The sequence below is a fragment of the Dendrobates tinctorius genome, unplaced genomic scaffold, assembly GCF_039654945.1.
Source record: "Dendrobates tinctorius isolate UK_male_01 unplaced genomic scaffold, ASM3965494v1 ptg000022l, whole genome shotgun sequence".
Taxonomy (NCBI): domain Eukaryota; kingdom Metazoa; phylum Chordata; class Amphibia; order Anura; family Dendrobatidae; genus Dendrobates; species Dendrobates tinctorius.
In genome coordinates, this window is record NW_027361690.1 from 112522833 (window position 1) to 112540865 (window position 18033).

An 18033-nucleotide genomic window follows, 5' to 3' on the forward strand; every position below is an offset into this window, starting at 1 on the left:
CTACTTCTCTCTAGTGCGACGCCGGCCTTACACACAGTCACACTGGTTATACAGTTGCCCTCACTACACAGTCACCCACCCTGGTTATATACTGTCATTCTGGTAATACAATCACCCCCACTATACCCAGTCACCCACCTTGGTTATATACAGTCACCCTCACTATACCCAGTCACCCACCCTGGTTATATACAGTCACCCTCACTATACCCAGTCACCCACCCTGGTTATATACAGTCACCCTCACTATACCCAGTCACCCACCCTGGTTATATACAGTCACCCTCACTATACCCAGTCACCCACCTTGGTTATATACAGTCACCCTCACTATACCCAGTCACCCACCCTGATTATATACAGTCACCCTCACTATACCCAGTCACCCACCCTGGTTATATACAGTCACCCTCACTATACCCAGTCACCCACCCTGGTTATATACAGTCACCCTCACAATACCCAGTCACCCACCCTGGTTATATACAGTCACCCTCACTATACCCAGTCACCCACACTGGTTATATACAGTCACCCTCACTATACCCAGTCACCCACCCTGGTTATATACAGTCACCCTCACTATACCCAGTCACCCACCCTGGTTATATACAGTCACCCTCACTATACCCAGTCACCCACCCTGGTTATATACAGTCACCCTCACTATACCCAGTCACCCACCCTGGTTATATACAGTCACCCACCCTGGTTATATACAGTCACCCACCCTGATTATATACAGTCACCCTCACTATACCCAGTCACCCACCCTGGTTATATACAGTCACCCACCCTGGTTATATACAGTCACCCACCCTGATTATATACAGTCACCCTCACTATACCCAGTCACCCACCCTGGTTATATACAGTCACCCACCCTGGTTATATACAGTCACCCACCCTGGTTATATACAGTCACCCTCACTATACCCAGTCACCCACCCTGGTTATATACAGTCACCCTCACTATACCCAGTCGCCCACCCTGGTTATATACAGTCACCCTCACTATACCCAGTCGCCCACCTTGGTTATATACAGTCACCCTCACTATACCCAGTCGCCCACCTTGGTTATATACAGTCACCCTCACTATACCCAGTCGCCCACCTTGGTTATATACAGTCACCCTCACTATACCCAGTCGCCCACCTTGGTTATATACAGTCACCCTCACTATACCCAGTCGCCCACCTTGGTTATATACAGTCACCCTCACTATACCCAGTCGCTCACCTTGGTTATATACAGTCACCCTCACTATACCCAGTCGCCCACCCTGGTTATATACAGTCACCCTCACTATACCCAGTCGCCCACCCTGGTTATATACAGTCACCCTCACTATACCCAGTCGCCCACCCTGGTTATATACAGTCACCCTCACTATACCCAGTCGCCCACCCTGGTTATATACAGTCACCCTCACTATACCCAGTCACCCAGGTTATACAACGACAAACTCCGCAGATTTCCTTGCACTGCTCCCTCTGGCGGCCACAATAAATCACTGCGCCTAGATCAGGTCGCCGCAGCCGCTGCTGATGACGTAACTTTTCCTTGCCTCCTCTCATATCTGGTAGCTCCGTAACAGTGACCAGAGGAGCAATACTTGTGAGAAAATAATGCAGCCGAAGCCTTAGTCTGTAGTTTATTCCCTTGCACACTGACAAAAAAGAATCGGTTGTGGTAAAACTTGCTAATTCCAGTATCAATAATGGCGGCCGGTGCGTCTGATGACGTCATTGCTATGCGCCGACTCCGCCAGCTCTTATGGCTGTACAGTAGTGACATTGGCTATTCCGCTGCACATTAGGATCATGTGGGCGGCCGGGGCCCTGCTCTCCAGGGCGAGGGTGAGTAGCGCTGAGGATACATCACTGCTCACAGCAGAGGGGCTGTTACAGTTGTGTCCTCTCAGCATCTGTGCAGCCTTCAGCTGACGGATTGCATGGACTGGATGGGAACATGAGCTCAGCCCAGGGCTCCATCCACTGTCAGCAAGCAGAGGGAGCTGCGTGCAGAGTGTATGGGAAAGTTACAGGCCTCCTTATTATTTAGCCATTAACCCTTCCCACCCCATATAATAATTCTAGTCCTCGTAAACTGACGTACAGTGCTGGTGTTGATGGCTGGCTGTACCGATGGTGTATTAAAGTCACTGTTCTATTACTACACTGGGAAGAATCCCGCAAACGGATGTAGTGCAAGTTTCAGTACCCAGACCCCTTTAAATAATCCCACCTTTTACCCCGGGGTATCGAATTATGTGTAGCTGAGAAAAACGGCACCAAATGCTCATTGTGGGAACTCAATCTTAGGGTCCGTTCATATGGCCTGACCGGCAGCACGAGACCACCACCGATTGTGCAACCTTTATAAACAACGGTCATTGAAATGCCTGTTTACACAGACAGACCAAAGCAAACGATGCACGTTGTAACAAATCTACACTAGATCGCTCAGCGCACGGAGGCGGCCATAGATCTCATCGGTGCGTTTACACATGAAAAGCCACAGCCAAGAACGACATTCTTTTGAGCTGCACAAAAGATATGTCCTTGTTCATCGGCTGATCGGCAGCCTGTTTACACTGAAAGCTCTCTTCCACAACTATCTTTCAGTGTAAATGCATCTTAAAGGCAATCTGTCATGTAAAAAAAAATGCTTTTAACCCGCAGATATGGGGTTAATCCGCAGGTTAGCGTTCTCTACCTACCCGGTGGCAGCACTGAGAGCCCCGCTGCCGGGAGTAAATGGACTTTATTCTTACCTACAGCCTCAGGCTTTCAGTCATAAGGCTGCGGCCGGCACAGCTTCAGTCACCGCTCAGTGAGCAGCAGCTGTACCTGCACACCCAGCACTGATTGACAGCCAATTCAGCATTAGAGCCGGCTGTCAGTCAGTGCCGGGGGCACAGTTACAGCTGCCGCTCACTACGTACTGAGCGGTGACCGTGCCCAATCTATTGGAACGTGTTCACAATGCTTGATGAATTCACAGAAATGGATCCTGAGCTCATTGGGACCAATGTATTCTTTAAATGAACATCCATTGCAATTCCTAATTACATATTACATCTCTGTGCATGATGTGTACGGCCATGTGCATGATCCTGAGAGGATATTTATGTCTGGTACATGTTTTAAATGGTTAATTATAGGAATATATTTTACTTTCCTTCCGATAGACTTGTGTCCTCTGTAACCTCAGAAGATCATTTGTCTCTAAGACTGAAGCAGAAGACAGGATCACGCACGTGCTGAAGACAAAGTTTCCTCTCGCCTCCTTTGTGAACGTGATTGACATCTCCGGTAATAGAGTGATGTACAGTGAGAATGAGTGAGGACAATGACTTGGGATCCAGTAGATCTCTTGATTATTCCGTCCTACATATTGTACTCAAGGAAACACCAAGAGAAGAGTAGAAAACTGCAATAGAGTAATATTAGCCATTGTACTGTGTTGGGAGATTGCTACTATAATATGAAGCTGGCCAAGAAGCAGGCATTACTATTACCACAGATATCTTACCAGGGAGTAAGGTGGTCTCCTAAATCCGCTGTTTCTCCCTGCTCCAGTGTGTGTGTTTTCATTGGGAATAAACACATTAGATGGCCGTCAGCCCACTGCTGTCTCTTGCAAGTTGACTTACAGCTCCTGTGTTCGCCTCTGAACTCCTCTGCCAAAAGTTTTTTTCCAAGATGAACAAAAGGATCATCCGCTGAAATTCAGCAAGCCAAATCCTTCTGTACCCCACATCATCTGTTGAGGTAGAGTCTGGTGGCCTTCATACACATTGTTGGCCGATTGCTCCAAGTGGTTCTCCCTATTTTGATCCAATATATATGGGAGGGCTAAGCTTTCACAGACAACTCTGGGATGTCCTAATACACAGAAAATAGTTGTCCAGTCCACATTCGGAGGGTTATTATAGTTGTCCAGCCCCAGTCCACATTCGGAGGGTTATTATATTTGTCCAGCCCCAGTCCACATTCGGAGGGTTATTATAGTTGTCCGGCCCCAGTCCACATTGGGAGGGTTATTATAGTTGTCCAGCCCCAGTCCACATTCGGAGGGTTATTATACTTGTCCGGCCCCAGTCCACCTTCGGAAGGTTATTATACTTGTCCGGCCCCAGTCCACATTGGGAGGGTTATTATACTTGTCCAGCCCCAGTCCACATTCGGAGGGTTATTATACTTGTCCGGCCCCAGTCCACATTCGGAAGGTTATTATACTTGTCCAGCCCCAGTCCACATTCGGAGGGTTATTATACTTGTCCTGCCCCAGTCCACATTCGGAGGGTTATTATACTTGTCCAGCCCCAGTCCACATTCGGAGGGTTATTATACTTGTCCAGCCCCAGTCCACATTCGGAGGGTTATTATACTTGTCCTGCCCCAGTCCACATTGGGAGGGTTATTATACTTGTCCAGCCCCAGTCCACATTCGGAGGGTTATTATAGTTGTCCGGCCCCAGTTCACATTCGGAGGGTTATTATACTTGTCCGGCCCCAGTTCACATTGGGAGGGTTATTATAGTTGTCCGGCCCCAGTCCACATTGGGAGGGTTATTATAGTTGTCCGGCCCCAGTCCACATTGGGAGGGTTATTATACTTGTCCAGCCCCAGTCCACATTCGGAGGGTTATTATACTTGTCCGGCCCCAGTCCACCTTCGGAAGGTTATTATACTTGTCCAGCCCCAGTCCACATTGGGAGGGTTATTATACTTGTCCAGCCCCAGTCCACATTGGGAGGGTTATTATACTTGTCCAGCCCCAGTCCACATTGGGAGGGTTATTATACTTGTCCAGCCCCAGTCCACATTCGGAGGGTTATTATACTTGTCCAGCCCCAGTCCACATTGGGAGGGTTATTATACTTGTCCAGCCCCAGTCCACATTGGGAGGGTTATTATACTTATCCAGCCCCAGTCCACATTCAGAGGGTTATTATACTTGTCCTGCCCCAGTCCACATTGGGAGGGTTATTATACTTGTCCAGCCCCAGTCCACATTCGGAGGGTTATTATAGTTGTCCGGCCCCAGTTCACATTCGGAGGGTTATTATAGTTGTCCGGCCCCAGTTCACATTCGGAGGGTTATTATAGTTGTCCGGCCCCAGTTCACATTCGGAGGGTTATTATAGTTGTCCGGCCCCAGTCCACATTGGGAGGGTTATTATACTTGTCCAGCCCCAGTCCACATTCGGAGGGTTATTATACTTGTCCGGCCCCAGTCCACATTCGGAGGGTTATTATACTTGTCCGGCCCCAGTCCACCTTCGGAAGGTTATTATACTTGTCCAGCCCCAGTCCACATTGGGAGGGTTATTATACTTGTCCAGCCCCAGTCCACATTCGGAGGGTTATTATACTTGTCCAGCCCCAGTCCACATTGGGAGGGTTATTATACTTGTCCAGCCCCAGTCCACATTGGGAGGGTTATTATACTTGTCCAGCCCCAGTCCACATTCGGAGGGTTATTATACTTGTCCAGCCCCAGTCCACATTGGGAGGGTTATTATACTTGTCCAGCCCCAGTCCACATTGGGAGGGTTATTATACTTATCCAGCCCCAGTCCACATTCAGAGGGTTATTATACTTGTCCTGCCCCAGTCCACATTGGGAGGGTTATTATACTTGTCCAGCCCCAGTCCACATTCGGAGGGTTATTATAGTTGTCCGGCCCCAGTTCACATTCGGAGGGTTATTATAGTTGTCCGGCCCCAGTTCACATTCGGAGGGTTATTATAGTTGTCCGGCCCCAGTTCACATTCGGAGGGTTATTATAGTTGTCCGGCCCCAGTTCACATTCGGAGGGTTATTATAGTTGTCCGGCCCCAGTTCACATTCGGAGGGTTATTATAGTTGTCCGGCCCCAGTTCACATTCGGAGGGTTATTATAGTTGTCCGGCCCCAGTTCACATTCGGAGGGTTATTATAGTTGTCCGGCCCCAGTTCACATTCGGAGGGTTATTATAGTTGTCCGGCCCCAGTTCACATTCGGAGGGTTATTATAGTTGTCCGGCCCCAGTCCACATTGGGAGGGTTATTATAGTTGTCCGGCCCCAGTTCACATTCGGAAGGTTATTACAGTTGTCCGGCCCCAGTCCACATTCGGAGGGTTATTATAGTTGTCGGGCCCCAGTTCACATTGGGAGGGTTATTAAAGTTGTCCGGCCCCAGTCCACATTGGGAGGGTTATTAAACTTGTCCGGCCCCAGTCCACATTGGGAGGGTTATTAAACTTGTCCGGCCCCAGTCCACATTGGGAGGGTTATTAAACTTGTCCGGCCCCAGTCCACATTCGGAGGGTTATTATAGTTATCCGGCCCCAGTCCACATTCGGAGGGTTATTACACTTGTCCGGAGGATTCGGCCACTGTTCTTGTAATGTGCATTACTGCCCCCACATGTTTATATGTTATACTGTTATTTTCTTGATTGTGAAAAAAAATTTCAGTAGACTCAACCCCAAAAAACTACACACTCGGCCCGACTACATATATATGCTTACTCCACTGGGAGGAGTGTATAACCCGCGGCAGACTCTTTCCAGTGAAATCCAGTATGACTGATCCCTTTTTCCTTTTAGGCCTCATTCAGATGTTAATGATTTTCATACCCTAAAATAACAGACAGATTTCCATCAGTGCTTGGTTGGTGTCATTTTTTTATCGTTAACGTTTTATCGTTTTGGTTTTTTTTTTGTCTACTAGTTTTCTCAAACTTCTCCCATCAAACAAGCAGGACAATCGGACAGCACACAGACACACGGATGGCATCTGAGTGCTGTCCATTTTCTTTTTTTTTTTCCCCACGGACCTATAAATTTGTATTCACAAATTCGGACATTTCTTCATGTTTTGGTCTGCAAATAGACGCGGACATGTGAACCGCCACATAGACTATGATGGGTACGAGCTGTATTTGAAAAACACAGAACGTGCAAGTGGAAAACTTACGAATGAATGAGGGCTTATTCACAGTTGATCTTTGGCTGAAATCAGGACTGGATACATTGTAGCAAACCTCCTGCTGTAAACAGCAACCAGCCAGGGTGGGTCTTCAGTCTAAGGGTATGTTTCCACGGTCCGTTATGGCAGCACTTTGAATGCAGAAGATCCCCGCTCCGTCCAAAGCGCTGCTGGCTTTTTTACATGCGGTGATTCCGCACGTGTTCATTGAAGACATGCGGAATTACCTCATTCTATACATAGGACGGTACTATTTATCTTGTGGAGACTGTGCGTTCTATAAAGACGTGCTGCATGTGCGTATACACAGGGATGCCGGAGGCGTCCCTGCATGCATAGTGGAGAACCCCTCCACTATGCTGTAACGTCTGGACGCTGCGGATTGGACGCTGTGGCTGTACGCAGCACATACGGAACTTGGAAACATACCCTAAAAAAAAAAACAATAAAAAGGAGTCTGTGTCAGGTCCTCATCATTTTCAGGATTTGGCTGCTAATGAATGAAAAAAAAAAAATAGGATGATACAATTTCTATACAAGGCCACGTTCACACGCTCAGTATCTGGTCAGTATTTTACCTCAGTATTTGTAAGTGGCGACGTGTTTCTATTATACTTTTCCTGTGATTGTTCCACTCCTGGTTTTGGCTTACAAAACAAATACTGAGGTAAAATACTGACCAAATACTAATCGTGTGAACGTGGCCTAATAGTTATGTGGTGTATATATTAATGAATTGATCCAGGTCTCTTTTATCACAGGAGGATGTGGAGCGATGTATGAAATCCATGTGGAGTCTGAAGAATTCAAAGAGAAGCGCACAGTGCAGCAGCATAAGATGGTTAATGAAGTGAGTATTCTTCCTTTCTTGCGCCACGTGCCCACGTTCAGTATTTGATCAGTTTTTTTACCTCAGTATTTGTAAGCCAAAACCAGGAGTGGGTGATAAATCCAGAAGTGGTGACGTGTTTCTATTATACTTTTCCTCTGATTGTTCCTCTCCTGGTTTTGTCTTACAAATACTGAGGTAAAAAAATTCACCAAATACTGATTGTGTGATTGTGGCTTTAACCAATTCCTGGCAAAGCCAATTCACCTTCCTGACCAGGCCAAAAATTTTCAATTCTGACCATTGTCTTATGTGGCAATAACACTGACATTCTTCTACATATCCCAGTGATTCTGAGATTCGTTTTTTCGTGACACATTGTACTTTGTTTGTGGTAATTTTAGGTCTATAAGATTTGCATTTATTTATGTCAATATCTAAAATTTGTAAAAAAAAAAAAAAATAAAAAATTGCAAACGTTGAATTTTTATGATCGTAAAACACAGTCCTACCTCAAAAATTACTTAAAGGGAACCTGTCAGCAGTTTTGGCCGCTATAAGATGCAGCCACTGCCTTTCAGGGCTTATACACAGCATTCTATAATGCTGTAGATAAGCTGCTGATCCGACCTATAAGATAAGAAAAATACGTTTTATTAAACTCACCCGAGGGGCGGTTCGGTCCGATGGGTGTCGGGTCCGGGTCCTCCCATCTTCTTGAGCTGCCGCCCTCCTGCTTGCTTCATCGCTCCCGGCATCACATTTCTGCGCAGGCATACTTATGTGCCCTGTTGAGGGCAGAGTAAAGTACTGCAGTGCGCAGGCGCAGGGAAAGGTCAGAGAGGCCCAGGGCCTGAGCACTGCAGTACATTGCTCTGCCCTCAACAGGGTAGATAAGTACGCCTGTGCAGGAGCGCGATGCCGGGGAGCGATGAAGAAGCAGGAGGGTGGCATCACAAGAAGATGGGAGGCGCTGGACCCGGACCTGCGACACTCATCGGACCGGACAGCCTGAAGGGCTGTGGTCGCATGTTATCACTGCCAAAACTGCTGACAGGTTCCCTTTAACCCCTTCCCGACCTGTGACACAGCGTGTGTGTCATGAAAGTCGGTGCCAATCCGACCTGTGACGCATACCCTGTGCCACAGAATGATCGCCCTCCTGCGGGCCGGGTGACCGGGGTGAATGAAAGGTTACCCGGCACGCAGGTACAGGCGGACCTATACTTGACCCCGGGGGGGAGGCTTAGCCCTCCCCCCCCGGGTCTACGATCACTCCTGGTGACCTTTTTGTCACCCCCCTCTGATCTGATTGGAGCTAGCGTCCATGTGACGCTAGCCCTCCAATCAGATGTGGAGGGGCGGAGAAAAACAATGTCTGCCTCGCTCCTCAGCTTCAACCCATCTGTGGAAGTCGAGGAGCGAGGTGCCTGACCGCTGACCTGCCCTACAGAGCCCACGATCGCTGCTGCTGCCACTGCCGCCGCTAGCACCACCGCTGCTGTGTGCTGAGGACAGGTACTCCCCCCCCCCCCCCCCCCCCCCTTGTCCTCCACTCCCCCGACCTCCGCTCCCTGCCCCCCGATCACCACCTGAATGGGTGATCACCCCCTGCCCCCCCTAATCACCTGCTACATTTGCTCACCTCCTCCTGCAGGCTCCATTTACTCCCCTCCTTGCGCCTGACAGCTCCATTTTCTGTCCTCCTCCCCTTGTGATCACCCCCTACCCCCCCAATCACCTGCCGCTGCTATCTACATTTTCTGCTGCTCCCCTCCTGCCCCCAATCGCACCTGACAGCCCCATCCTCCCCTGGTGATCACTCCAATCACCCCCTGATCACCTGCTGCCGGCTTCATCTACAGCTGGTCCTCTGCTACCCTCCTGCCCCCCCCCTCACCTGACAGCCCCATCCTCCTCTGGTGATCACCCCCCCAGTGATCACCCCAATCACTCCGTGCCCCCCTGATCACCTACTGCTGCTGCCGACACCATAAACAGCTCGTCCTCTGCTCCCCTTTTGCTCCCCTCCTGCCCCCGCCAGCGCCTGACAGCTCTATCCTCCCCTGTTGATCACCGCCCCCTTGATCACCTGCTGCTGCTGGCTCCATCTGAAGCTGGTCCTCGGCTCCCCTTCTGGCCCCCCCTGATCACCTGCTGCTGCCGGCTCCATCTGTAGCTGGTCCTCGGCTCCCCTTCTGCCCCCCCCCCCCCCGCAACTCATAGCCCCATCCTCCCCTGGTGATCGTGCCCCCCTGATCACCTGATCACCCCCTGATCACCTGCTGCTGCCGGCTCCATCTGTAGCTGGTCCTCTACTCCCCTTCTGCCCCCCCGCGACTGATAGCCCCATCCTCTCCTGGTGATCACCCCCCCCAGTGATCACCCCAATCACCCCCTGCCCCGCTGATCACCCCCTGATCACCTGCTGCTACTGCCGGCTCCATCTGCTGCTGCATATCCTCAGCCCCTTCCTGCCCCGCCCGCGCCTGACTGCCCACGCCTGACTGCCCTCGCCCCCGCGCCTGACTGCCCTCGCCCGCGCCTGACTGCCTGCGCCTGACTGCCCTCGCCCGCGCCTGACTGCCCGCGCCTGACTGCCCTCGCCCGCGCCTGACTGCCCCGTCCTGCAGTAGAAAGTTTTTCACCAAACACTCGTACATACACACGCCCACGCACAATATAATAAAGCTTTTTTACACACCACACACACAATGTCCCGCTCATCCCAGTCACAAAGGGTCTGCTCAGTTGAGGAGGCATATAAAATTATTGCCTCCGAAACTGATAGTGAGGAGGACCCCACCTTTCTCTATTCCTCCCACTCTTCCTCTTCCAGCGACATAGACTTGCCACCACCAAGATGTCGCAGGACAAGAAATCGTCCGGAGCCCAGGGAGGAAGAGTCGGAGGCCTTAGAGGAAGAGTCTGGTACCGTGGAGGAAGTCCCACAGTCAAGTGTGAGTTTCCCCCAACCTAGTGCTAGTCACGCCCAACCTAGCACTAGTGCTCCCTCCTGGACCCCCGTCCCTGAAAATTTTGCTCCACGGATTCCTGATTTCGTTCCCCAATCAGGAATCCAGTTTGAGACTGACAACTTTATCTTCCAAAAGGTAGGGGAGAAAACAAGGGGAACTGCTACCTTGGATCTAATCCTTATAAACAGGGAGGAAATGGTTGAGGAGGTAAAAGTGGCTGGGACCCTAGGAGGTAGCGACCATGCTAATTTAGAATTTTGGATAACTAGAGGAGGAAGACCTGTGAAGACTCAGGCGTCAAGGTTAGATTTCAGAAAGGCAGATTTTAAGGGATTCAGAAAGAGAATTGGAGGGATCCAATGGCTGGATATCCTTAAAGACAAAAATGTCCAGGAAGTATGGGAAATCTTGAAAAATGAAATTCTCAAAGCACAATTGTTAACAATACCGAAAAGAGGGAAGAATAGGAAGCATTTAAGGAAACCATGATTGATGAACACAGAACTTAAGCACATGCTAAAAAGGAAGAAAAAAATGTTTATAAAATGGAAAGAGGGAGGCATATCTAAAGAAGAATATAATGCTGTCTGCAGAGCCTGCAGGGCACAAATCAGATTATCTAAAGCTGAAAATGAATTGAGGCTTGCAAGAGATGTCAAAAGCAATAATAAAGGATTTTGGGGATATGTCAAAAGTAAAAGAAAAGTCAAAGATGCTATAGGATTTTTACAGGATGAAAATGATGAAATGGTAAGACAGGATGTTGAGAAGGCCGAACTTTTAAATTCCAATTTTGCATCTGTTTTCTCTCAGAAAGGAAATGTAACATCAACTGTTCTTCACTGTCCTATTAAGGGAATAGAAGAATCCAGGATATCTATAAACAGAAAGATAGTGAGGAAACACTTAGCTAACCTAAATGAATTCAAGTCTCCAGGTCCAGATGAATTACACCCCAGAGTACTGAAGGAGATAGCAGAAGAAATGTATGAACCCCTCTCCATAATCTTTGAAAATTCTTGGAGAACAGGAGAAGTCCCAGAAGACTGGAGAAGAGCAAATGTTGTTCCTATCTTCAAAAAGGGGAAGAAGGTGGACCCAGGCAACTATAGGCCGGTGAGTCTGACTTCTATACCAGGAAAGATCTTTGAACAAATTATGTATGTCAGTACCTGGATAAGAATGAAGTGATTAAACAGAGTCAGCATGGGTTTGTAACTAATAAGTCATGTCAGACTAACTTAATTTCCTTCTATGACGGAATCACTGATTGGGTGGATCAAGGAAATGTTGTAGATATAGTATATCTTGACTTCAGCAAAGCATTTGACAAAGTATCTCATACAATCCTTATTGAAAAAATGACTAAGTATGGAATGGACAAGGCAACTGTTAGGTGGATTCATAACTGGCTTAGTGTTCGGACCCAGAGAGTGGTCGTAAATGGCTGCACGTCCAGTTGGAAAAATGTCTCAAGTGGGGTACCACAGGGCTCTGTCCTGGGCCCTGTATTGTTCAACATCTTTATCAACGATTTAGATGAAGGAATTGAGGGTAAACTGATTAAATTTGCTGATGACACAAAGCTATTAGGGATAGCTAATACTAGAGAAGAGAGAGAGAGGATTCAAAAAGATATAAATAAACTGGAGAAGTGGGCAGCAACTAACAGAATGGTTTTTAACAGGGAAAAATGCAAAGTACTACATCTAGGCAATAAAAATGAAAAAAGCATATACAGAATGGGAGGAATAGGCCTAAGCAACAGCACATGTGAAGAAGACTTGGGTATACTAATAGATCACAGACTGAATATGAGTCAACAGTGTGATGCAGCAGCAAAAAAGGCAAATGCAATTCTAGGATGTATTAACAGAAGCATACAGTCTAGATCACGTGAAGTCATTATTTCCCTCTACTCCTCTTTGGTCAGACCTCATCTGGAATATTGTGTCCAGTTTTGGGCACCACATTTTAAAAAAGACATCAACAAACTGGAGCAAGTTCAGAAAAGAGCAACCAGAATGGTGACCGGTCTGCAAACCCTGTCTTATGAGGAAAGGTTGCAGGATTTGGGATTTTTTAGTTTGCAAAAGAGAAGACTGAGAGGAGACTTAATAGCTGTCTACAAATATCTAAAGAGCTGTCACATTGTAGAAGGATCAACTTTATTCTCATTTGCACAAGGAAAGACTAGAAGCAATGGGATGAAACTGAATGGGAGGAGACACAGATTAGATATTAGAAAAAACTTTTTGAGCAGGGGGTTGGACCAGATGGCCCAGGAGGTCCCTTCCAACTCTACGATTCTATGACTCTATGAAATAGACTTTTTCAAAGTCTTTTTCTCTGAGTCAATCGTCAGTCTCATGGTGGAGCAAACAAACTTGTATGCCCAGCAATTTTTGGCCGAACACCCAATTTCTTCATTCTCTACTTGGAGTCCCGTGGACTCTGTAGAAATGATTAAATATTGGGGACTGGTCCTTCACATGGGGATTGTGAAGAAAGCAGAAATTCGCCAATACTGGAGTACCGATATTTTATATCAAACTCCAGTATTTGGCATGGTTATGTTTCGCAAACGTTTTGAGGCGATTCATAAATTTCTCCATTTCAGGGACAACGCTGAAAGCCTTCCCCGCGATGACCCGAATTTTGATAGACTGTTCAAAATTCGGCCGCTCAACGAACACTTCAGCAACAAGTTTGCTGAAGTGTATATTCCCGAAAGGGAAATTTGTGTGGATGAATCCCTCGTCCACTACAAAGGGAGGCTTCAGTTCCGTCAGTACCTGCCCAGCAAAAGGGCGAGGTACGGGATAAAACTCTACAAGCTGTGTGAGAGTACCTCAGGGTACACTCTCGGCTTTAGAGTTTACCAAGGAAAGGACAGTAGGATCCAGCCCCCAGAATGTCCACTTGCTTTAGGGGAGAGAGGGAAAATAGTGTGGGATTTGGTCCACCCAATGCTTGATAAAGGTTACCATCTGTACGTTGATAACTTTTATACAAGAATCACACTATTTCAATCCCTCTCTGCCAGAGCTACCGTCGCTTGCGGTACCGTGCGCAGAAACCAGAGGGGTCTCCCTTTTTCCGCTAATTGAGCAGCCTCTCCGAAAGGGTGATAGCCGAGCCCAATGTAGCAGCAACATGCTTGTGGTCAAGTTCAAAGACAAAAGAGACGTCTTTGTCTTGACCACAATCCATGGTCCCAGCACCACGGCCACCACCGTTCGAGGTACCCAAGCACCGGTCCACAAACCGGACTGTGTCCTGGCGTACGACCATCACATGAGGGGAGTTGATCTTTCTGATCAAGTCCTCCAGCCCTATAGTGCCATGCGGAAGGTGAAGGTGTGGTACAAAAAACTGGCTGTGCACATCGTACAAATGGCACTGTATAACGCATGCGTGCTATCACGATGTGCAGGCCAGACCCACACCTTCCTTCAGTTCCAGGAGGCGGTGATAAAGGCCATGATTTTTGGAGAGGAGGACGGAGCGCGCCCCAGCACCCCTGGAACTCAAGCTTCCCATATGGTACCAGGGCAACATTTTCCCAGTGAGGGGATAAGAAGAAAAAGGTGTCGGGTGTGCTATAAAAGGGGGACAAGAAGAACGACTCGTTTCCAATGTGAAACGTGTCCTGACAAACCTGGACTGTGTTTGAATGAATGCTTCAGAATTCATCACACGTCCATGGACTAAACACATCCAGACATTCCACGACAAAACTCACCCACACTAGGCTGACATACACCACACACACCAACCTGACGTACACTACACCACACACACCAACCTGACGTACACTACACCACACACACCAACCTGACGTACACTACACCACACACACCAACCTGACGTAGTGTGTCAGGTTGGTGTGTGTGGTGTAGTGTACATCAGGTTGTTGTGTGTGGCCTAGTGTACGTCAGGTTGGTATGTGTGCTGTACACTACACCACACACACCAACCTGACGTACACTACACCACACACCAACCTGACGTACACTACACCATACACACCAACCTGACGTAGTGTCAGGTTGGTGTGTGTGGCGTAGTGTACGTCAGGTTGGTGTAATATAGTGTACATCATGTTGTTGTTGTGTGTGTGGGTGGTGTATATTACACCACACACCAACCTGACATACACTACATACTTTCCATAAGCGACATGGTGTCCGCTAACGATTGGAGCTAATTTTCCATTCAAAAAGTCAAATGGCGCTCCTTCCCTTCTGAGCCCTGCCGTGCGCCCAAGCAGTGGTTCCCCCCCACATATGAGGTATCGGTGTACTCTGGAGAAATTTTCCAACAAATTTTAGGATCCATTTAATCCTGTTGCCCATGTGAAAATGAAAAAATTGAGGCTAAAAGAAAATTTTTGTGAAAAAAGTACTTTTTCATATTTACGGCTCAATTTGTGAAGCACCTGGGGGTTCGGAGTGCTCACTATGCATCTAGATAAGTTCCTTGGGGGGGTCTAGTTTACAAAATGGGGTCACTTCTGGGGGTGCTCCAATGTTTAGGCACACATGGGCTCTCCAAACGCGACATGCTGTACGCTGAGGATTGGCGCTAATTTTCCAGTCAAAGTCAAATGGCGCTCCTTCCCTTCTGAGCCCTGCTGTGCGCCCAAACAGTGGTTTATGACCACATATGAGGTATCGGTGTACTCAGGAGAAATTTCTCAACAAATTTTAGGATCCATTTTATCCTGCTGCCCATGTAAAATTAAAAAATTGAGGCTAAAAGGAAATTTTTGTGAAAAAAGTACATTTTCATATTTACGGCTCGATTTGTGAAGCACCTGGGGGTTCGGAGTGCTCACTATGCATCTAGATAAGTTCCTTGGGGGGTCTGGTTTCCAAAATGGGGTCACTTGTGAGGGTGCTCCAATGTTTCGGCACACAGGGACTCTCCAAACGCAACATGTCAACCGCTAAATATTCCAGCATATTTTCCATTCAAAAAGTCAAATGGCGCTCCTTCCCTTCTGAGCCCTGCTGTGCACCCAAACAGTGGTTTATGACCACATATGAGGTATCTGTGTATTCAGGAGAAATTCCCCAACAAATTTTACAATCCATTTTATCCTGTTACCCATGTGAAAATGAAAATATTGATGATAAAACAAAATTTTTGTTGGAAAAATTAAAATGTCCATTTTTTTCTTCCATGTTGCTTTAGTTCCTGTGAAGCACCTGAAGGGTTAATAAACTTCTTGAATGTGGTTTTGAGTAGCTTGAGGGGTGCAGTTTTTAGAATGGTGTCACTTTTGGGTATTTTCTGCCATATAGACCCCTCAAAATGACTTCAAATGTGAGGTGGTCCCTAAAAAAAAAAATGGTATTGTAAATTTTGTTGTAAAAGTGAGAAATCGCTGGTAAAATTTTAACCCTTATAACTTCCTAACAAAAAAAAAATTTTGATTCCAAAATTGTGCTGATATAAAGTAGACATGTGGGAAATGTTATTTATTAACTATTTTGTGTCAAATAACTCTTTGGTTTAACAGAATAAAAATTCAAATTTTGAAAATTGTGAAATTTTCAAGATTTTCACTAAATTTCCATTTTTTTTCACAAATAAACGCAAAAATTATCGACCTAAATTTACCACTAACATGAATCCCAATATGTCACGAAAAACAATCTCAGAATTGCTAGGATCCGTTGAAGCGTTCCTGAGTTATTACCTCATAAAGGGACACTGGTCAGAATTGCAAAAAATGGCCAGGTCATTAAGGTCAAAATAGGCTGGGTCATGAAGGGGTTAACAAAAAACATATTATATGTGTATGTCTAGATCAGTGGTTCCCAAACTCCAGTCCTCGCGGACCCCAACAGGTCATGTTTTCAGGATTTTCATAGTGTTACACATGTGAGAGAATTCCTGATGCCTTGATGATACTTCTATCATCTGTGAAATACTAAGGAAATTCTGAAAGCATGACATGTTAGGGGGCTATGAGGACTGGAGTTTGGGAAACACTGGTCTAGATCATCAAGCAAAAAAAACCCTCAAAAGGGAACATATTTTCTCTTTCGTCTCATTGGGGGACACAGAAACCGTGGGTGTGTGCTGCTGCCTCTAGGAGGTTGACACTATGCCATGAAAAAAATGTTAACTCCGCCTCCGCAGTATACACCCCTCCGACAGGCTATAGGACAATCAGTTTTGCTTAGTGTCAGATAGGAGGTGGACAGGGGTCTCTTACAGACCCATGCCTACCTCAATGTGCGTCGTTCCTTTTCAGGTAACCAAGGAGGGATATAGAGTAGATCTGCTACATCTGTACTCCCACACTGGGATTATGAGTACGGTGTGTAATGCCACCCCGTATCCTCATAAATCCCATTGGCAGGACCCTAGCCCCTAACACGGACTCATGTTCAGGTGATCGTATCTGGTCCTGACCTTCGTCTCTCATCACTCGCCCTCCAGAGCCTGATGATCGAGTGAGACGCCCTGCAGAAAAGATTTGGGACAGCAATCTTTTCATCAGGTAACTGCTCCCTGTCATGGGAGGAGCTGAAGGTAAGAGGCTGCAGCATTTTTCATGGAAAGAAAAAGAAGGGAAAAAAAAAAAAAAGAGAAGCTCTTTTACTTGCATTTATGGAGGGATCACTGTTACCCTGTGCTCCATGGCTATAACTTATCTTAAAAGCCAGTACCTGCTTCCACGCACTGCAGGAATGCAGATTGCGGCGCAGCCTCCAATCCTTCCTCCCGCGGCGGCATTATGCTCCTGGGCTCCAGCGGTCATGCAGCACGCGCGCGTCCGATGTCAAATCCAGGCTTCCGGGGTAAGCCCAGCCCTCTGGGTCCTCTTCCGGTACTGGCGCCATCCTGGTGCTCCAGGAAGTCCGGGGCTGGGCCCCGCCCACCGGTTCCGGGCGGGGCTAGGGTGCGGTTTTCTCTCTCCCTCTCCCTCCCTCCCCTCTACTTTCGGTCAGCAGCTGCCGTGGGGACACAGGACGTGGGATGTGAGTACTGCACTACAGTGTTGCTCCCTCACCCCGCTCTTTACCCCCGACGGTTGCAACCATCGTTAAATATTTTTTATGTACCTCAGGAAGTAACAAACTTCCTTCGGGTCAGTCCTCCCTACGATGCTCAGAACGCAGCAGACCCACTGTATTACCTATGCTAAAGAGCAGGTGCAGCCCACCCCCCCACCTTTCCAGCCAGGGAGCTGGATGAGGCCATCTTGCCTGCCGCCCA

General features: G+C 47.5%; 1 protein-coding gene across 1 annotated transcript in view; it reads left to right on the forward strand.

Annotated features, from left to right (window-relative positions):
• The first annotated feature begins 1708 nt into the window (after positions 1-1708).
• The window catches only part of BOLA3 (bolA family member 3), a 40267-nt gene continuing 23942 nt past the window's right edge, over positions 1709-18033 (forward strand). Inside the window, 4 exon segments of the mRNA XM_073569057.1 lie at positions 1709-1810; positions 1812-1862; positions 3197-3320; positions 7752-7840. Of these exon segments, the coding sequence (XP_073425158.1) occupies positions 1724-1810; positions 1812-1862; positions 3197-3320; positions 7752-7840 (351 nt within the window). The 5' untranslated portion in view covers positions 1709-1723.